The 21,006-nt window shown below is 34.7% G+C and overlaps 4 protein-coding genes across 4 annotated transcripts; 3 read left to right on the forward strand and 1 right to left on the reverse strand.

Moving 5' to 3' along the window:
• The first annotated feature begins 652 nt into the window (after positions 1-652).
• On the forward strand, positions 653-3,226 carry LOC125213218. The gene is made up of 3 exons (XM_048113634.1): positions 653-1,052; positions 1,281-1,628; positions 2,454-3,226. The coding sequence occupies exons 1-3, from the start codon at positions 783-785 to the stop codon at positions 3,069-3,071; spliced, it is 1,236 nt and encodes a 411-aa protein (XP_047969591.1). The 5' UTR covers positions 653-782; the 3' UTR covers positions 3,072-3,226.
• A 5,401-nt stretch (positions 3,227-8,627) lies between these two features.
• On the forward strand, positions 8,628-11,347 carry LOC125202420 (proline transporter 1-like). The gene is made up of 8 exons (XM_048100814.1): positions 8,628-8,745; positions 8,846-9,005; positions 9,528-9,752; positions 9,847-9,941; positions 10,034-10,223; positions 10,350-10,474; positions 10,556-10,771; positions 10,850-11,347. Exons 1-8 carry the CDS (start codon positions 8,662-8,664, stop codon positions 11,225-11,227), a joined length of 1,473 nt encoding a protein of 490 aa, XP_047956771.1. The 5' UTR covers positions 8,628-8,661; the 3' UTR covers positions 11,228-11,347.
• Positions 11,348-12,026: 679 nt separating this feature from the next.
• LOC125201690 (immediate early response 3-interacting protein 1-like) lies at positions 12,027-14,102 on the reverse strand. The gene is made up of 3 exons (XM_048099904.1): positions 13,974-14,102; positions 12,759-13,030; positions 12,027-12,324 (listed from the first exon to the last, which is right to left on the reverse strand). The coding sequence occupies exon 2, from the start codon at positions 13,026-13,028 to the stop codon at positions 12,795-12,797; it is 234 nt and encodes a 77-aa protein (XP_047955861.1). The 5' UTR covers positions 13,029-13,030; positions 13,974-14,102; the 3' UTR covers positions 12,027-12,324; positions 12,759-12,794.
• Positions 14,103-17,601: 3,499 nt separating this feature from the next.
• LOC125192142 (receptor-like protein 19) lies at positions 17,602-20,928 on the forward strand. The gene is made up of 6 exons (XM_048089619.1): positions 17,602-17,917; positions 18,515-18,658; positions 18,740-18,883; positions 19,022-19,237; positions 19,316-19,459; positions 19,571-20,928. Exons 1-6 carry the CDS (start codon positions 17,602-17,604, stop codon positions 20,926-20,928), a joined length of 2,322 nt encoding a protein of 773 aa, XP_047945576.1.
• Positions 20,929-21,006: the final 78 nt, after the last annotated feature.

The following is a 21,006-nucleotide window of genomic DNA, read 5'->3' on the forward strand; positions in this document are numbered from 1 at the left end:
TAATTAATTCTTTATTGTATATTTACTGGAAAATGTTTGTCTTCTATAAAATAAACTTTTGCCCATTCAACGAAATATACACTCTTCTAACCTTATTACAACACCATAGAATATTAATATATCTGAATTTAACAATAATTCTTAAAATAAATTTTCTCATCAGTTCTATTTGTCCATCATTAATTGTCGTATTTAAAACCAGCACATCTTTTAATAAATCCGATTAATATGAATGAAAAAAGATTAACAGAACGAGAGTCACATTTTTATATATTAATTTATAATAAAATACAAGTAAATGAATTAGCGAAATTTCAAGCGATACTAAATACAATAAAAAAGAAATAACACAAATAATGTCAAATACTTTCATATATTTGGAGTCAAATTGATATGATATTTAGTAAAGTTCATTAAATGATGAAATTATAGAAGGGTATATTTTCCAAATACCAATAAGATGCAGATTGGCCCACATTTTGTGAATCAGATAGAATCCCTTAGACAATAATGCCGTTGTAAAAAACAAATTACTTTAACACAAACAATTTGAATCCATGGAGAAAAAAAATACTAATAATATTCGAACTAAAGTTGCAATACGAAAATATAATTAAAAATTCCATTGACGAAACATTGTGCCCCCTACGATGAGAGAGAAGACTGTGCGTGCATCCACGATAACATAAACAAAGCCCCACACTCTCAATTTCTTCACAATTTAATCCTTTCTTCCACTCCTATCTTCTTCCTCCATTCCTCTCTTTCTCTCTATCTCTACAATGAGAACTTTGTGTCCGAACTTGGACCGGGAAGACGGCCTCGACACGGTGCTGGAGGTTCCGATCCCCGAAGAAATGCTCGCTTCCACCAAGAACCGGTCGTGGCAGAACATGAAGTCATGGATCACGCCGCGCCCGCCTCCCGCCTCCGTATTTGGCGGCCGCGCCGCCGAGATTCAGTTCCTCCTCGGAGTCGTCGGAGCCCCCCTCATCCCCCTGCCTATCCGCTGCGATCGCACCGTCCACAACAACTTCAAAGGCTGCCCCATCGTAAGCCTTTCATTGAGACGACACGAGTTTAAATATAAAATTAGTATAAAAATAGGACAACACGAGTTTAAATACAAAATTAGTATAAAAATAGGACAACACGAGTTTAAATACAAAATTAGTATAAAAATAGGACAGAGAAAAATTTATGGCTATATATTAAAAGTAGAAAAATATGACTATTGATTGTGGACGAGGAAAAATAAATTAACTAAATTGTGATTGTAGGAGAGTTCGATGGCGAAGTACATCGTGCAGCAGTACATAGCGGCCGCGGGGGGAGAGCACGCCTTGAACTCGATCGACAGCATGTACGCGATGGGGAAGGTGAAGATGGCGGCGTCTGAGCTTGTGGCGGGAGATGCCAAAGTGAAGAATAATGTGAGGCCGGGAGCGGGTGAATTGGGGGGCTTCGTGCTGTGGCAGAAGCGCCCCGATTTGTGGAGCTTGGAGTTGATGGTTGGTGGCTGTAAAATCAGCGCCGGCAGCGATGGTAAGGTGGCTTGGAGGCAGACCCCGTGGCAAAACTCCCACGCCTCTCGAGGCCCGCCTCGCCCCCTTCGCCGCTCTCTGCAGGTTAGTCGGCGTTTACTTTGAGTGATAGAATAAATCGACTATAAAAAAACACAACATTTTAGTCCTTTTGTGCACTAATATTTAAATTCGACTATAAAATTGAAGTTTATATATTAAATGAGTTCTCTTTCCTCAGTAGCCTAATTACTTGGGGCGTGTTCTTATATTTGATTTGTAACATTGATATTTTCATAAGAAGCCCAATTACTTGGAATGATGTGGTGTGGTCAATAACATGAGCATAGTGACATGATGTTTTTTGCATAAAGTTATCCATCTACTTTTAGATATTTTTGAAGTTTATAAATTCAGGAAGCCAGCCATTAATTTTCTTTGACAAAAAAAATGAAGTTTTTCAACAAGATTGTAATGTTGTTAACAACTCATTAAGTTCTTTGTCCAATTTTTGCTTGTCATGTGGTCCACCTACCTCACTGAGCTTACCTAATCATAAGCTCCATTAGACAAATTCATTATGACATGAACTTGTATCATTAAACACAATCATCATCACTTATAACACTAATATTCAACCCAAAAATAGTTATGTAAATTGTAATCTTAAATAACCTTTCCACACTAAAAATATTTGAAAAATTCCTAAATCGGTTCAATCGGTCAGCGGTTCATAGTCGACACGACGCGACTGCTTTTTTCCGATTCATATTAGCTCATTTATGTACGATTTTACTCTTTTTAGTGTGTCAATCGAATTGGACCAAGAACCACTTTGCCACTGAATCAGCCGAACTGGCTGGTCCGGTCCGATTTTTTAAATAGTACTCCTAAGTTTAACTAACTTGTAATGAAATGATTTGAAAACAGGGGCTCGATCCAAGATCAACAGCTAATCTCTTCTCCAACTCAATCTGCATCGGCGAGAAGACCATCAACGGCGAAGATTGCTTCGTGCTGAAGCTGGAGGCCGAGCCTCCGACGCTGAGAGCGAGAAGCAGCAGCAACGTCGAGATCATGAGGCACACAGTGTGGGGCTGTTTCAGCCAGAAAAGCGGCCTACTCATCCAGCTCGAAGACTCCCACTTGCTTCGGATAAAGGCCGCGGCCGGAAACAGAGACGACGTGTTCTGGGAGACGACGATGGAGTCGCTCATTCAGGACTACAGAACCGTGGAGGGCGTGAACATAGCGCATTCGGGGAGGACTTGCGTCTCCCTCTTCCGATTCGGAGAAAACAACGAAGGACATACGAGGACGAGGATGGAGGAGGTGTGGAGCGTGGAGGAGGTGGATTTCAACATTAAAGGGCTGTCGATGGACTGCTTCTTGCCTCCGGCTGATTTGAAGAAGGAAGACGAAGACGAAGAAGACGAAGAATGTGGCGTGGTTGGTGGTGGTGGTGGCAAGAACATAGGTGGGAGGATTCTTGGTGGTGGTAAATGTGGGAGGAGAGTTGTGGCTATTGATGAGGATATGGAGATGTAAGTGTTAATTTTTTGATGATTCAAAGATTTTGTATATATGTATATTATGGTATATAGAGAGATAGTGCTAGTGAAGCCAACCAATGCATCGTTTGTAATGTTGTTTTTTGCATAATAGTGGATTAATTCAAGGAGGCTGCGTTTTCGCCCCAATAAGTTTCATGTCACATTAATTTAGTATCATTGTCAATTGTCATGTGTAGTAGAATCAAATGCATGACTTATAGACTTATAGTATATGATGGATTTCTCACTTTCCCCTAAAAATCACTTGATTAAGGATGTAACGGAAGTAAACATGGGATTTGTAACATCTGTTCATGTAATAAACGAGGAAGTAAAATTTCAAGCTTCGGCCACGGCGTGATTAAAGGAGGTGTTGATGCAATGCAAGATAAGAACGAGAATCTCAAGACGATAAATCGTAGCTTAATTGGTAAGATACTTTTCTTCCACGAAAAGGCCGGAGATTCAAATCATCTTGAAAGGCAAATGAAGAACCGTAATTAATTTTTTTTTTTAAATGGCAATGTTTCTTTCTCATTTGGTCGGGCAGTGGTTATTCAGATATATTTGGGCATGGGCTTTCGTGGGCCTTCTGACAAGGCTTACTTCCTTCAAGAATTCGGCCCAAACCGTGAGTTTCAGAAATCAAACAAAAAAATATCTGCAGATCCAACCATAATAGAAAATGTTGCTAAAAATTTCATTGAAAAGATAAATAGGAGAATGTGCTTGAATGTAAGCCTTGTATCTTATCTGGCTTATTGGATTTAGACTTATGAGAGTTGTGCTGGAAATTAGGGCTGATAAAGTCAATAGTTTTTTTTTATTATTGTACCTTTGTATTAAAAAAATTTAATAGTGATAAAAATGTGTGTAAAAACACATTCCTAAGTCCATTTTTGAGAACTATAACATTGAACGAAATAACAAGCAAGACAAACCCACACCCACGTAATAAATTCAGAGCAAGAACAAAACTCAGAACCATATAATTAGAAAGCACCATTAAGCACAACAAGACAAAAAACAAAAACAATATAAAGACTTCAAAGACTAAACAAATGATTGGATCATGAACAAAGTAACAAATACCTCAGAAAAACTTGAAATCGGCTTAGCCTACTTCTTTGCAGTTTCTATGTTCATAGCTAATCCTAAATAATCATCCAAGCTATCAATCAAGAGACTCGGTGTAAAGGAGAATTTTGGCACTAGCCCTTGACCCAAATACAAAACGCCATAAAAGCCGTTTCTTCTCAGACCTTACAATTAAAATCTCAAATATCCACCTATACTCCAAGGAGTCATTCCTTCGTATTGAACATATTGACCTTAATTTGTTTGGGTTCCTTGAAGTATCCCATCCTCTAATCTAGTTAAATGTTTTTCATTGCCATGGATAATGGAAAGTCAAGTTATCATACTTTCACCAACATATCTAAACGCCAAAATAATTGTCACTCTCCAAACTCTCACTTTGGCTTGCAAGTTTGAAAAGTAATCTTATTTCAAAAATATTCCACATAATTTATGAGTGGTGTGGAATATAGATATCCATAATTGCTTGTCAAATTCCAAAAATGAGTTTCGAACTAGGAGAGAAGACATCATTGGTGTTTAGGAAGGCAGAAAGATATTACTAAAGTCTTATAAAATATTGGGATCGATTGACCCCAAATCCAAATTATTAGAAAATAATCGTATGGCATTGAATTAAGCTTAAAGCATCACCAGAATGAACTACTTTTTGCTAATATTATAAGTTTATGACAGTGCACGATAACATATATATTTAGTTCAATCATTTCTGCGTGCTGATATTTTTAGTCTACTAGTTTTTCACCTTATTTGGTGGTGGAGTGGTCGGGGCTACGTTTAATTTGTGAGGTAATATGATTGAATAATATTATCAATTAATTAAAAATTAAATATCGGACAGAATCTTTCAATTCCAGCTTAAAGAGAAAAAGTGGCATATTATTCGATTACTTTGTGTTACTTTATTTATGTTAATGGTGCACCTCCCATTGCATTTTAGACCACTAATCAATGAGATGTGACTATAAAAACACATTCGTCTATGGAAGTCCAGATATACTCAGTCAACCGTCTTAAATAATTTTTTGAGTGACCTTTTATAAATTACAATGTCGGACAACAATTCTAAACGATCGAATTTAATAAAGTTTTTCGACCCTCTTTAGTTGATGTTGGGATTGGTTGATTCTTGATACCAGCAGATATCGCATTTGCCCATTAATTGCTACAAAAATAATATATACTGTATACAAATAATTATAGATGCGTTTTCACTAAATATGCACATAATTGTGCATTAGCTATCAGATAATATCTCTCTAAAAAAGCTATCAAATCATAACAAAAATAAACAAGACAAGCTAGCTATAACTAAAAAGTATTATTGGAAATCAAAATCGACACCACTTGTGTTTGTTCGGGGCTATTATTGAACTTGGAATCACATAAAGTAGGAGATTCTTCAGTTAAAGAAAATGAAAGTATTCATACCATATGTACTGTATTTGTTATTAACTCATCAATTTGATCATTTGTTTAACTCCACTATATTTCAACAAAGTGTCTTCTTTTTTGTACTTTAAAAATCTAAAAGTAGAGCATGATCTCATCACCCACTTATGTATTAAAGTAATAATTGATGCTTAAAAGTAATGCACTCATATTGCTAGTCTAAATGAATGATTAGTTTTGAGTTTTGTGGCAAAAAGTTCACACCTTCGAAAATTAGTGTTTATATAAAACTGAAATATTCAAACAAAGCAAATAAGTGTATACTGTATAACAAATTGAAAAATTCGAACAAAGTAAAATAAGTGTATATTGAATAACAAAAGAATTACCCAAATAGTGTTATATGAAAAAAGATTGAATTATATTATTGAGTACTACTCCCTCCGTTCCATAGTAATGGAGGCGTTTCTTTTCGGCACGAAGATTAAGAAAAATTGTGTTAGGTGAATTAAGTAAAAAGAGAATAAAGTGGAAAATGAAAAAGGTAGAGAGATGAAGAGAAAGAAAAAGTAAGATATAGTAAAGTAGATGTGGAAAAATGTGTTGACTTTTACTTGAAAGGGAAATTATTCTATTACTATGGAACGTACGTTGAAAATAGCAAAATGACTCTATTATTATGTAACGGATGGAGTATTATTGTTTGTCCAAATAATTCAACTGAAGATTGTATTTTTTAGTCTAACAATAGATCCTGCCCCTTTTATATGGCCTAGTGGTATACTATTACATGTGCATATGAAATGTAAGACCAAGTAATAATTTTAGTATAAAAATTGAGTTGACTGAAGCAACAAAATTACTTTTTCTGGGGAAGCAACAAATTACGTACTTATAACGTATTGTTTCATATATATTCATGAAAATGTAGTTTTTTATAGTATCAATAACTACCTTGTTGTTCAATATGGCTGAATTAATATTCAAACAGAAGTTATTTGACTTTCCAAAAATTATCGATGGCGTAAGATATGAATAAGTCAGACAAAAATATTTAATCAACCATGTTTCTAAAGCTATTACGTAGAGCTCGAATAAATGATAATGTAATTCTCTGCCCACATAGATAAACAAGATAATTTAGCCATAAGTGCGACCTTTAAATTTAAATTTATTTACTAGTATAAAAATATAGTTTAGCAATTAGCATTAATTTGTTCTTCAATAAGAATAACTAATAAATTTTAAGAAAGCGCATGAGTTGTCTCGTTATTGAACATTAATTAGTAAGGGTAATTAGGTGGCTACTTTTGTCAAAATCATTCTCGTTAATGATATACATATGCATATAATTTATTTGCTGGCATGAAATTAATAACAAACCTTGTTTTGCTATTTTAGTATCGTTGTACATGGTAGGAAGGCTTAACAATATGCTGGTTTATAAATTGGGACAGATGCAAATTAGTCTACAATTTCATTTTCATACCTACAAATCAGAATAACTTTTCAACTATTTATTTCGTTTAGTTATTAGTCTACAATTTCATTTTCATACCTACAAGGCTACAAATCAGAATAACGTTTCGACTATTTTTTTCGTTTAGTTAGACCATTTGTAAAAGTATTGTACCTATTTGCTATTGTTGTACTTACCTTATACTTCTCCCGTCCCACAATAATTGTCACTCTTTTCCATTTCGGTTCGTCCCACAATAATTGTCACACTTCATTTTCACCATAAATGATAAGTGGGTCTCACATTCTACTAACTCACTTTACTCACATTTTATTATAAAACTAATATAAAAAAATAGTCTCATATTTCACTAACTTTTCCAACCAATTTTTTTTTTACATTTCTTAAAACCCGTGTCCACAATAAAAGTGATAATTATTGTGAGATGGAGGGAGTAACAAAGAAAAAAACAATATAATTTCAATAACATTAATATCAATTCAAATGAAAACTACTGTACTATGTTACATATAAAATTACAAATATAGAAGTTATATGAGTTGGCCAAGCGATAGAGTGGTGACGTCTGAAGCCTTAGATTTGAGTTCACCGTAGCAGTCTTTAAATTTAGACGGGGAAAAACTTAAGGTGCATATGACTATAAATTTTCCAATTTATGCAGCATTATATGTTCATCGATGAAACCATCATTTGAGACAAGATTTTTACAAACTAGATTAAAATGAATTAATTTTTACATACGTCCGACTTAAATGCTTTAATATTTTCAACTCAAGTCATAATTACTTATGAAACTGATGATGAATTGATGATAATTGATACGATTCCAGAATCAATATTCATCTCTATCTCTATGATTCTATATATTTCCATCCCTATCGCCATTAATCTATAGAACGAGTGATATGGTATATCTAATCTCCATAAAAAAAAAACTAATATACATAATCTAATTAATAATCCAACGTGTATGAATATTTTGAAATTAAATATCCAATTGATAATATATGCCCATAAATCGCTTACACATACGAATTGAACTTTTTAGGTAGTAATTTTATATTGAATACGTGTAAACTTATATCCATATCAAATGAAAAATCGCATGTAGCTAGATTTATCATAAAATTTTCAAACAAAATTTTTTAATAAAATTATTAAAACTATCATAGAGACATTAATTAATAATAAAAAAATAAGTACACTCCCTCCGACTACGATTTACAGTCTCATTTTGACTCTGGCGGATTTTAAAAAAATTGTGAAAGAAAATAATTTAAAAAATTTCGTTACTTCTATAATAAAAAAAAGTTAAATGAAATTTTAAATTGTGAATGTTCCAAAATGGAGACATTATTTCTTGGACAAAAAGAGTAATTAATAATAACATCAATTTAAGTGTTATTTATCCTTCCCAAAAATTGAGAAAACGGCAAGTGTGGGGCCCAACCGCAGAGTCCATAATTCCAGTTTGCACACGCTTCCATATAGATACAGATCAGTAAAATACCGACGTGGCAGAAGCTCAGCCGTTGATGGAGTCAAATCCACGGCGCAGCAACATCAACGGCCAAAAACTGTGCTTCAGTCAACGCATACAATCGAATCCGTTTACATGAAGGATCCCGAGAAGCGCGGCTATATATGTAACGAGCCCCCAATGAATGGAGCCCCGCAGCCATTTGTCCTCTCCCAGATCGTGAGCGCATTCCCACACACGCTCGTTTCTGTCTGAATTGTGTGTGTGTTGGGTTTTTCTTGATTTTTCTTGATTTTTTTACGGATACATAGCTTTGTAGCTTGATAGCGGCGGAGAGGAGGAGAAGGAGGCGACGCGGCTGCTGGCGGAACAAATGGAGTTTCCTGAAGGAAACGGCGTCGTTGGGGCCGATGGAAAAGTGCACTCCGATTACCATTTGGATGTTGAAATGCCTGATACTGCACATCAGATTAGCCACGGTTTTCTTTCTTTTTTATTGTTTCTGACATTTTATTTAAGGTTTTTTGTTTTGGCTTTACGTGTGTGTGTTTTGGAAGTTGGTTGGATTTCTTTTTTTGGTTTTCTGTTTAGTCTCTATTGGATTTTGATGTGGGGTTGAATTTGCCATTTTTCATAATTACTTCTAGTTAATAGTACAATTGTGATGATGCTATAATTCTTAAAGGTGTTTGCCGAATGAATTAATGGTAGTAGTACTTTTTTATCCGGAATAAATTTGAATAAAGAAAAAAAATTTAGTCTGGAATTCTTGATTCAGTTAAACTCTTTTATCTCTTGCAGTTTTTATGCTACATCAGTTGCTTTCTCAAAAACAATACTAGTATCTTGCAGCACTTATAGGAAAAACTAAGAAGAGATTTTTAACTTTAAAAGGAGTTTATATTTGGTGTATAGTAAAGTGATGCGGGAATTCACTATTTGTTATTTTTCTCTTAATGGAGTATTGTAGGCTAACTTCATCTTTGATAATCTCAATGTAGACTCGTGGTTTCAAGTCGGGTTTGTTCTCACAACGGGGATAAACAGTGCCTATGTGCTAGGATACTCGGGCACCATCATGGTTCCGTTGGGATGGGTAGGTGGCGTGGTTGGACTTATTCTCGCCACGATGATATCTTTGTACGCGAATACTTTAGTTGCCAAGCTTCATGAATTTGGAGGAAAGAGGCACATCAGATATAGAGACCTTGCTGGATTTATATATGGTAAGCAGAAATGTGGGACTTGCTGAATCTTTATCAGAATTGCATTACTTGGAAAATCTTGTTTTAACCGCGTGATGATGCTTTGGTCGTGCAGGTAAAAATGCGTATGCTCTTACATGGGGACTCCAGTATGTGAATCTCTTCATGATCAACGTTGGATATATTATTTTAGCTGGGAGTGCCCTTAAGGTAATCTATCGTTTGTTACATGTGATTCTGTTGTATAAGAATGGCTGTTTCCACCGTTTTCTTGATTCTTTCGATTGTGCTGCATCGTGCAGGCTGTGTATGTTCTGTTTAGAGACGACCATGATATGAAACTCCCGTACTTTATTGCTTTAGCTGGCCTTGCCTGTGCTGTCTTTGCTATTTGCATACCTCATTTATCAGCACTGCGTATTTGGCTGGCGTTCTCTACATTCTTCAGCCTTGTATACATCGTCGTAGGTTTCGCCCTGGCGCTTAAAGATGGTACACTTGCTCCCTCTTTTCTTTTTTCTGAGAATGCTGTTTAGCTGTTGTAGGCGTTCCGTATCCATTATTTCTACGGCTTTTTCTTGTTGATATCTTAGCTGATTGGATCATTCATTTTGGTAGGCATAAATGCTCCTCCAAGAGATTACAGCATTCCTGGAACAAAAGTAGGCAAGATTTTCACAATTATAGGTGCAGCAGCAAATCTCGTTTTCGCCTTCAACACTGGAATGCTTCCAGAAATACAGGTAGATACACAAACTGTAGTCTTTTGCACTTCTTAGCGCTTCCAAGAATGAGACTAACTCTTTAACAACTCTGCTCGACAGGCTACAGTGAGACCGCCGGTCGTTCAGAACATGATGAAGGCTCTGTATTTCCAGTTCACAGTTGGGGTTCTGCCAATGTATGCAGTTACCTTCATGGGATACTGGGCTTATGGATCCGCGACATCGGCCTACTTGCTGAACAACGTTAAGGGTCCGATCTGGGTGAAGACTTTTGCTAACATCTCTGCTTTCTTGCAAACAGTCATTGCTTTGCATGTAAGAACCTTCCTAATTTCATAATGTTTATCAACATCTTTCTAGTAGAAGCTGCGTTTAACATCTTCTCTTTTCCAGATATTTGCAAGTCCGATGTATGAGTATTTAGATACAAAGTTCAGTATCAAAGGTAGCGCTCTAGCTGTGCGCAATCTGTCTTTCAGAATCCTGGTGAGAGGGGGCTACTTAGCCATCACCTCGTTGGTGTCTGCGTTGCTGCCCTTTTTAGGAGATTTCATGAGCCTAACAGGGGCTGTGAGCACGTTCCCGCTCACCTTCATTCTTGCAAACCACATGTATCTCATCGCGAAGAAGAACAGGCTGAGTTTTCTGCAGAAGAAGTGGCATTGGCTCAACGTCGTCTTGTTTAGTTGCATGTCAGTTGCAGCTGCAGTTGCTGCTGTGAGACTCATTGTTGTGCATTCAACAACTTATGATGTTTTTGCTGATTTATAATTTTCATAATTTCCCCTCTAGTTTTTGCTTGAAGGGGGGTTGTGTTATCTGGCTCAAGGTTTGCTAGTGGTGTTACCATTTTAGTTCATTATTTATATATGCTTTGCTTGTTTGAATTTTGATGTTTCAACTGACTTCTATTGAGGGAGAGATGACTATACACATCAATTACAAAAGCACAGTGTGAAAACAGAAAAAATTCTACCAACTCCTTTAACAAAAAACATTAAAAACTCTGTTTAGGAACAGACATAAGGATTTTCAAAGTCAAATAATCAGCTTTTATCAAAAGTGTCAGAATTTCATCCCAATTTATCTTATTTTATTTTCATGAGTTTACCTGCTAATTTGACCATGCACAATGGCTTATAAATGAACACTAATATTTGAGGCACTAATTTATTGACATACACATAAGTGAAGAGAAACCTCTGTTCTGTTATACTACTAACAAGATTACAAGAAGATTAAGAAATAATATCCATTCATGAAGTTAAATCATAAATGGGGAAGTTTCTGTAAAGAAACCTAATTCATAAACAAACCAGAACTTCAAGCTTACAATATGATTGGAACAAATGTTTTAATGTAGTGGATCTATATTTATTTACAGAACATACAGAAAGATAACTCCATAAATCCCAGATACAGCCTATGTGTATTAGTATTGAAATTTAACAATATTGTGATGAATAATTATGTTCAATTTGACAAAGATAGCAGTATTAACATATTGCAATTTCCTTGTTTGACTCAGAATATTTGAATACAAAAACACAGCTGCACTTGCAGAAGTCAGTAACCAAAGAAGCAGATCATAGACATCCATTGCTAAAAGATGAAAACTAGGAGTCAGTTCAGAGTGTGCTTTTCCTGGAAATGTTTGTTAATGGTTCAAACATTATCAAACTAGACAATTAGCCAAAAAAATTACAGCAGCTCGATGAAGTTCTATGAATGTGAGACAATAGTAAGTTTCTACAACAGATTCTCAAGGTAAGATTAAACATCCTGTTTCAAACAGATAGTCTTGATCTTCAAAGAAACGTCACTTCTTGAAAGAACCATATAAAAATCCCTATCCCCCTGAACTATATCTGATATAAGAGAAAAGAATTTCCCATTCAGCATGGTAATCCTCAACAGTACATACTATAACAAACATAAACATGTCTGGCTTATATTAATTTGACCAAACAGGTAGAATCAAGTAAGAAGACTTCAAAAATTGTATATGAGTAAATCATAAGCGAAACAGTGCAACTTTTAATAACCTTTCTCTTTTGAAGCAACAAACTAATGTCGAGAAATCAACTATCAAGACAAAAGAAAACTATTCTAATGACCACATCTACAATGCATAGTTGGTAAAAAAACATACTGTAAACATTCAGAAGTATAGCAAGCATATTCTAATCAGCAAACAGAAATATAAAGACACACTGACACAAATTGCAACGTATAGTATTGACATGCATCGTAGTTCTTTGATCGACTTTTGTCCCACTTTCAAACTTATAAAGCCGCTTACCAACTAAAACCATCCCTTGAAAAAGGGTCACAAGCATCACCCTGACACCACCTTCACAATGATGCAGAGCAAATTAAGAAGTATAAGAGGCACTCTCATGTACTGAGTTGCGTAGATAAGGCCAAGTATCTGTCCCTTGAATGAGTTTCTCTTTATCCCAGAATACTCTTGGAAGCTCCATCCTCTAGGGGCAAGAAACCTGTCTTCATTTAATATCGCCAGGGCATTTGCAAGAAGCAGGAAGCCTTCTAGAAGTGTCCACAACCCCATTCCTGCATCATATAGCAATTCAGAATTTCTTTCCTGGACTATATGTGGAAAAACAGACTTTCATTAACTGATTGATGATATCGAAACAGATATATACAACAACGACAACATGTACTTAAGGACAGTCTACAGACCTATTCCAGCTTACAAACCAAAGTAACATCCTCATTACATTAAAAAATATAATAACATAGCTAGGCCTCTTAGAAACTAATATATATGATCCAACACAATCTTCCATTTTTAATGGTACAATTTATCTCTAGCTTAAAGAATGCCGAGCTTAACAATATTCGACCCTTGTCCATTAACATAAAGAACAGCTGTCATCATCAACATCCACACTACAATGCAGAAGCACATTGGCTAAAATGATATAACAACTTATCAATTAAGAAGAGTACTCTCCAATGCAAGCTATGCTGTTTATGGGAGTTGGGAGTCTTGGGACATATAAAAAACCAATCTTTATGGAAAAAGGAAATAATATTTATCATTCTATATGCACTAAATGATCTAACAAAGCATAAGGCATCACAAGCAGGTAGAGCAGTCTATCCAACAAAGTCAAGATCTAAATATCTAGCTGCTAAATTCTGTAAATTAGAAAATGAGATGAACCCACAACCTGAACAGGAATCTAAACTAACAAATTTGCATAATTCCAGTCTAATTCAATCGAGTTTAGATCAATTTCTTTTCTTTAGCGTTGTACAAGTGAAATATTAACATTTCCCCCATCATTTGGATCTGCATTTACTACTCCATAATCAGAAGATAAACACAGAAAAACAGCACAGAAAACAAGCCCTAAAATCGAAATACAACATGAATTAATGCGCTCGTTCCTCAACAAAGAGTTTCATAAATTAAATTTCAGTTATAAATCTAAATGGGCAATCTTCCGATATGTTTGCAGTTGGGAGAGAAGATGGAACATCTTACCGAAGAAAAACGCATACAATTAAAGGGATAGATAGAAAATTTGGTGATTGATCACAAAATCAAAAAATTATCGGCAGATCGCTACTGACGGAGGTGTGTTTGTTATAGGGACGAAGACTTTTGTTCTATTTTTACTCTAATAATTATAACTAAAATAAAACTAACTTTGGTTTGATTTATTAATTTTTCCCAAAAATAAAAAAACACTCCGTATAGTGTAGTCAGAAAAATCATGAATATTTTATCAACAACAATATTATAGTACTACTAGTATTAAGTAAATAATCAGAAAAAATGTCAATTTTGATAATATTCTTCGTTGGAGTACATTGTAAAGCAAGTATACAATTATCACTTCCGTTTTCTCAATTTTTCATTAAAAAAAAAAAATTCCAATTTCCTGATTTCAGTCTAATGACATAATCGAGTTATCTGCTAATCTTTGAGAAAAATGCTAAAATTCTTCTGTGGTGTTGTCTTAGCTAAATTTTTGCATGTCACAATAAATAGAATTTTATTGAAATTAAATCAGTGAAAAATTAAAAATAATGTTAACATTAATAATTTTATTATTGACTTTCAAAATTGCAAGATGAATTAGAATTTAACCGGTATGTGTTATTATATCTTGATTCAAGAAAAAATAGACAATTATTTACATCGGAGTTAATCGATTGGTTCTGGATGGTCGTTCTCCCATCACTGGGTATAGAGTTTCCGGAGAGCATAGAATGGCCTATGATCAGAGAATGAGCATAAAAAAGATGGCCGGGATGAGAATGTAGAAAGAGAATGTATATGATTTCATTCGCTCTTTGATAAATCAAATTGAAAATGAAAATATAAACTTCAGAACTTCTTATATGCATCTAAGCTAGTCCCTTCAATGATTTTTGTCCCACTTGCAAAGATATAGTACAACAACATTAAAATTGAAACAAAGCCTACTTACCACTAAAAACAATCCTTTTTAAAACCTAAGGGTGACAATCATCACCCTGATACCATCTCCACAAAAATGAAGAACAAATTAACAAATATAAGGGGAACTCTAATGTACTGAACTGCATGGATCAAACCAATCATCTTTCCCTTGATTGAGTTTCTATCATTCCAATACTCTTGGTAGCTCCATCCATTTGGTACGAGGAACCTTTCTTCATTTAATATGGCTAAGGAATTTGCAAAAAGCAGGCAGCTTTCTAGAAGTTTCCACACCCACAACCACAATCCTGCATCACACACCAATTCAGACTTTCTTTTGACAATAAACTGATAACTTTTGAGCATAAATTCTCATGATGCAAGTAATAAGAATACCCATTATATTGGAGTGCAATAATTGTCGTAGTCCAAGTTGTGTAGCGCCAACTGTGTTTTATCTTATTTATAGACATTCATGGAGAAGAATATATTATTATAATAAGGGATATTGGCATGAATATATTATTATAATAAGGGATATTGACATCTAATATTACGAAACTTTCAAAAAGTTAGATTTTTCCCACTAACTTTAAAATTGACAATTAATATCACGAACTTTACTCCTGGTTTATTTTTTCCTACGAATGAAAAAATTCCTACAAATAATATTATGATCGGATTTGTTTTCGTAATTTATCTAACAACAATTTTGAGAGCTTCAAGTTTTTCAATCTTTGAAGATAGTTTTTCTTGAAGCACACCCTCCAAAATTGTTCTTCAATCTATTAAAATAACATGAATTTTTTCATTCGTGGGAAAAAACAAACCGGGGGTAAAGTTCGTGATATTATTTGTCAATTTTAAAGTTCGTGGAAAAAATCCAACTTTTTGAAAGTTTCGTGATATTAGATGTCAATATCCCTTATAATAATAATGACAAAAACATAATCTTATATAGGTGCTGAAATTTCATGAATATATTATGACAATAATGATATAAATTTAATCATACAGATAGGTGGTGAAATTTTCTATGCCCTGAAATATATTCTTGTATTTAACATAGGTGTGCAATTTATTATGCCTTGAAATATAATTCTTTTATTTAACATGATGAGAGAGAAAAATTGTATTTTCACAGTGAAACTGAAAATCAAGGCCATCTTTAATTAGATGTGGTATTTGTCACTGCCGGATATCTAACTAGGGCGTGATTGGGGATTAAGATCCTGCTGTCTCTAATAGAATATTATAATAATATATAAATATTTAATTTTGTATATATTATTTACTTGATTATTTTATTGTATTATATCTAACCACAGGGCTGCTGTGCTAATTGCAGAGGATCCCCACCCCGTGATTGGTAACCTAGAAATGATAGGAACACTGGCGTAATTAATAGCTCTCTTTCTTAATCAATTTTTTTCCGAGAAATTCTAAAATTTTCGGTTCTCAATTCTCATTTGAAATTAGGGTTTTGAATTTTCTTTTAATTTTTGCAACTACTTAAGCGACGACCACTACTCAGTCTCTCTTGACAAATCCAACAAGTCAAGTTCAAGTTTCTTTGCCAAAAATCAATCCCAATACCCACATTTTCAAGCATCGATAGCATATTTCTTTTCGTAAAGTGGTTCTTGCCAGTAACTTATATTCTTACTTGGCTGGAAAGCTTAACCAGTGTGCCACGGATTCCACATAATCGTCACATATGTGACGCCATATATGGCTTAACTTAATAAATGCAATTAGCTTAAATAAATGCCACATTAATTAGTCATTAATTAAGCGGGCATCGAACGTTCAAATTTGAATTCTTTTCAAATTCTGGACTTGACTTCTTTTTGCATGTTATTTCTACTCAACTTCTGCTCAAGATTGAAAAAAATACTCCATAATAAAGGTGACACTTTATAGCAGCTAGCCAAATAACATTATAATTCTTCGTGTAATTATTTTTTCTATCAATATTTAATTACGAAATTAAAATTTTACTTTACAAAAGTTATGCATGAATATTAATTAATAATTTAACTGTTATATTAGTTAATTAATTGATTATAAATTTAGCTTATAATCAATTGGAGTTTAGAATAATAGTACTCCCAATTATTCTTGTCTCTTAATATCTAAAACTGGACCGAACACACTAGCATTCGAATTCCACAACAACATTAATTTTTTGCCAGACAAACAAGCCATATGCATCTTTCATAAAGTTCCTCACCTTTATAAACCCTTAGTATTCGAATTGATCCACAACAAATATCGATGTATTTTTTGTTTACATAATTTATTCAACGCGGACTATTGAATTATTAGTTACTTTAAGAGGCTATTTAAAGTATCTCCACTTCCTATTTTCTCAAGAAACACAAGTCTTATGGATATGTTTTCCCACCTTTTGTTACTTGCTCTTCTTTTGCCGGTCCATTGTTTAATGCATTGCACCGTAGCCTTTGTAACCGATACCAATATCGATCGCTCTTCACTTCTTGCCTTAAAATCTCATATCACATCCGATCCTCACAATTTATTGACAAAAAATTGGAGCAACGAAACATCTCTTTGTAACTGGATCGGAGTTACTTGTGATTCACGCAGTAACCGTGTGATCGGGTTGAATATTTCTAATATGCAACTCGTAGGCACCATTCCGCCTGAAATCGGAAATCTTTCTTCTCTCGTTTCACTAGACATGAACGAGAACTCCTTCTATGGTCCGATTCCTCCATCCATCTTCAACATGTCATCCATACAAATAATAACTTTATCCAGTAATGCTTTGTCAAGTAAGCTGCCAATTGACATGTGCATGCATAGTCTTCGTAACCTCAAAACGCTTAAAATATCATTCACTAAGTTGTATGGAGAAATACCATCGAGCCTGGGCCAATGTTCAAGCCTTGAAGCGCTTTCCTTGTACAACAACAGCTTGATTGGAGAGATGCCAAAAGAAATTGGAAACTTGACACATCTCACTCAGTTATTCCTTGGGTTCAACAGGTTAACTGGTATGGATATCTTCTTATCTCTATTTTTAATTTAATCTTGTCCCTCATGTTTTGTTTTTGTCGATCTATTTAGCATGCATGCATTATTTTGATTTTAGCAACTTATTTTATTTTATTTTTATCTTTTCTTGTGACTCGTAATCTTGTTATTTGTGACTTGAACTTTCGATCTATCGTTTGAAGTGTGTTTGTGTTTCGTTGTTGAACGTTAAGTTTCTAGACTTTGCGGGCAAGGTGCTGTTTTTTAAAATGAAACATAAAATAAAAAATTTTACGACGCTTTAGAGAGCCTTGAATAATTCACTAATCAGCTACAACAACAAAATTGCATATAAATGAAATTAGTGAAGTAATTAAATTTCTTTGCGAAATACTCCGTTTGGAGTTGGAATTTCTAGTGGAATCTATATTTTAATTACTTCAATTAATTCAACGCATGAAAATGACATACATGGAGTACTATTTATTTGTTTTTTATTTATGGAAACTCACTGCCATTATTTTAGTTTGCACCAGATAGATTCATATTCATTTGCAGAAGCCTAGGAAACCACACAAAACGAATAATCGTTTGAGAGAGTTATTATTATTCCACAGGTGATATTCCAAATGAGATTTGTCATCTTCGCATGTTAAATGCATTGTGGATGGAATCCAACAAATTGACTGGACCATTACCTCGAGACATTCAGAATTTGACTTCTCTTCGAGAGTTAGTTCTTTACGATAATACTCTTACTGGTATGTTTTACCTCTCTAGAACTCTTCTTTTTATGTATTCTTTATAGCGACCATTTTTTTATGAATTCTTTATTTTTGTAGGTAATATTCCTAAAGAAATTGGTTATCTTAGTAATTTAGAGACGTTAAGCATGGCATCCACCGGTTTTAATGGATCAATTCCAAAACAAATTGGAAACATGACAAACCTTCTTTATATATATCTTGAAGACAATGCATTAAGTGGTACGGTTTTGTTCTTTTTGTTAATCATTACTAGTATTATTGTTCTTGTTTTATCAATTCTATGGTTTACTATTGTTGTCACTTGTAACATTTTCTTATACATTTATAAGTATATATTGACTTTTGATTTTTCTATAGGTGGTATTCCACAAGAGATTGGCCAGCTTCATAAGTTACTAAATTTGTCCATTGATTCTAACAAGTTGACTGGCCCATTACCCCTGGCCTTTTTTAACATGTCTCATGTCCGGTTTATTTCCTTGAGACATAACACACTTAATGGGACATTGCCAAGAGAAATTGGGAACATGAAATCACTCCAAGAATTATACCTCATTAACAATACTTTAACCGGTAAGATTGTGTACACATACACACATTTTTATACTACATGTTTAACGGCTAAAATGACTAATTTTCATACTTTAATAGGTGTGATTCCAGATGAGATTGGTGGCCTTGATAAATTAGTTGAATTATACATGAATTCCAACAAGTTTATCGGCCATTTGCCTCCGGTCATATTCAACATGAAATCACTTACCGAATTATCTCTCGACAAGAATGATTTGACTGGTATATTATCATAAATCCTTAGTCAGTCAACCAACTAATCAGTCGGTTCAGTTATTAACCGAACTGACGAGTATATATATCTAACAAATACCAACTTGATATATATTACAGGTATCATTCCTAGAGAGTTGTTCACTGCCAACATTGAGAGTATTGATCTCTCCGGTAACCATTTTCAAGGCACCATACCTTCCACTGTTGAAACGTCCCTCAAGTTAACTTATCTCAACTTGGCAAATAACAGTCTCTCAGGCTTCATACCTTCCACCATTGGAAATCTCTACTCTCTCAAAACCCTAGTGCTCCACTCCAACAACTTCATTGGAGAGATTCCATCATCCATTTGCAAACTGAGTTCACTCCATTTTCTTCATCTATCATCCAACAGCCTGCATGGATCAATTCCAAAGTGTTTGGGAGAGCTAAGTAAATCCTTGCAAGTTCTGCATTTGAAGGAGAACAACCTTCATGGCCTCATTCCACCAACATTCCCAAAGGGTTGCGCTCTCAAGTCTCTGAACCTCAACGGCAATAACCTAGATGGAACACTGCCACAAACCCTAGGAAATTGTGGGAAGCTGCAAGTTGTTGACGTCGGAAGCAATGCGATACAAGATGGATTTCCCTTCTTGATGGAGCGTCTCGCTGATCTCCGGGTTCTTGTTTTGAGGGATAACAGATTCAATGGCAGTATGCATTTACCCATTGCTAATGGTGAGAGAACTAGTGATGCTCCATTTGTGAAGTTGCAAGTGTTTGATGTATCTCAAAATGAATTCAGTGGGCCCCTCCCAACTAGATATTTAACCACACTCCCAGCCATGATCAATGCCAAGGAAGATGTTTCAGACATTACTAACTGGTTCATCAAGTATGAGGAGTCAATGGAGTTTGTTTTGAAAGGCACAAATCAACCACTAGTGAGAATCTTGAAAACCTTCACCACTATTGACATGTCTGAGAACAAATTCTCCGGGAAGATTCCGGATTCCATAGGGAATCTTAATTCACTCAAGTACTTGAATTTGTCTCACAATAGTCTCACTGGGAAGATTCCATCATCCCTTGGAAGTGTGAAAGCATTGGAATCACTAGACTTGTCTTCAAACCGACTGAATGGTGAGATTCCTCGGCATTTAACGATGTTGAATTTTCTTTCTACGTTTAATCTTTCAGTGAATGATCTTGTTGGAGAGATTCCTCAGTCTGGCGGCCAGTTTCCAACATTCGATAACAAATCCTTCATTTCAAACTCGGGATTATGTGGACTTCCTCTAACAAAAAAATGCAAGCAAGATCCCATGGCTCCTCCTCAAGAAAGTGAGGATTCTAATTTTGTGGATGGATTCAGTTGGAGACCGGTGGTTTTGGGATATGGATGTGGTTTCATAATAGGAGCTTTGATAGGTTGTTTCGTAATGGAATATGGAAGCCCTAAATGGTTACTAGAAATTTTCGGTATTCAATAAGTTAATTTGAGCTTGTTTGAATGTAATCTAGGAAATATCTAATTCATGTTATTGCCAGTTTAATACAGTAACCTTTTT

Source organism: Salvia hispanica, chromosome 1, assembly GCF_023119035.1.
Source record: "Salvia hispanica cultivar TCC Black 2014 chromosome 1, UniMelb_Shisp_WGS_1.0, whole genome shotgun sequence".
Lineage (NCBI taxonomy): Eukaryota > Viridiplantae > Streptophyta > Magnoliopsida > Lamiales > Lamiaceae > Salvia > Salvia hispanica.

Coding starts and splice junctions, on each gene's coding strand:
- LOC125213218 (XM_048113634.1), top strand. CDS start 783: ATGAGAACTTTGTGTCCGAACTTGGACCGGGAAGACGGCCTCGACACG. Junction 1,053..1,280: donor ACTTCAAAGGCTGCCCCATC/GTAAGCCTTTCA, acceptor TTGTGATTGTAG/GAGAGTTCGATGGCGAAGTA. Junction 1,629..2,453: donor CCCTTCGCCGCTCTCTGCAG/GTTAGTCGGCGT, acceptor ATTTGAAAACAG/GGGCTCGATCCAAGATCAAC.
- LOC125201690 (XM_048099904.1), bottom strand. CDS start 13,028: ATGGGGTTGTGGACACTTCTAGAAGGCTTCCTGCTTCTTGCAAATGCC.
- LOC125192142 (XM_048089619.1), top strand. CDS start 17,602: ATGAACGAGAACTCCTTCTATGGTCCGATTCCTCCATCCATCTTCAAC. Junction 19,238..19,315: donor CATTAACAATACTTTAACCG/GTAAGATTGTGT, acceptor ATACTTTAATAG/GTGTGATTCCAGATGAGATT. Junction 19,460..19,570: donor CGACAAGAATGATTTGACTG/GTATATTATCAT, acceptor TATATATTACAG/GTATCATTCCTAGAGAGTTG.
- LOC125202420 (XM_048100814.1), top strand. CDS start 8,662: ATGAAGGATCCCGAGAAGCGCGGCTATATATGTAACGAGCCCCCAATG. Junction 9,006..9,527: donor TGCACATCAGATTAGCCACG/GTTTTCTTTCTT, acceptor ATCTCAATGTAG/ACTCGTGGTTTCAAGTCGGG. Junction 10,772..10,849: donor AAACAGTCATTGCTTTGCAT/GTAAGAACCTTC, acceptor TCTCTTTTCCAG/ATATTTGCAAGTCCGATGTA.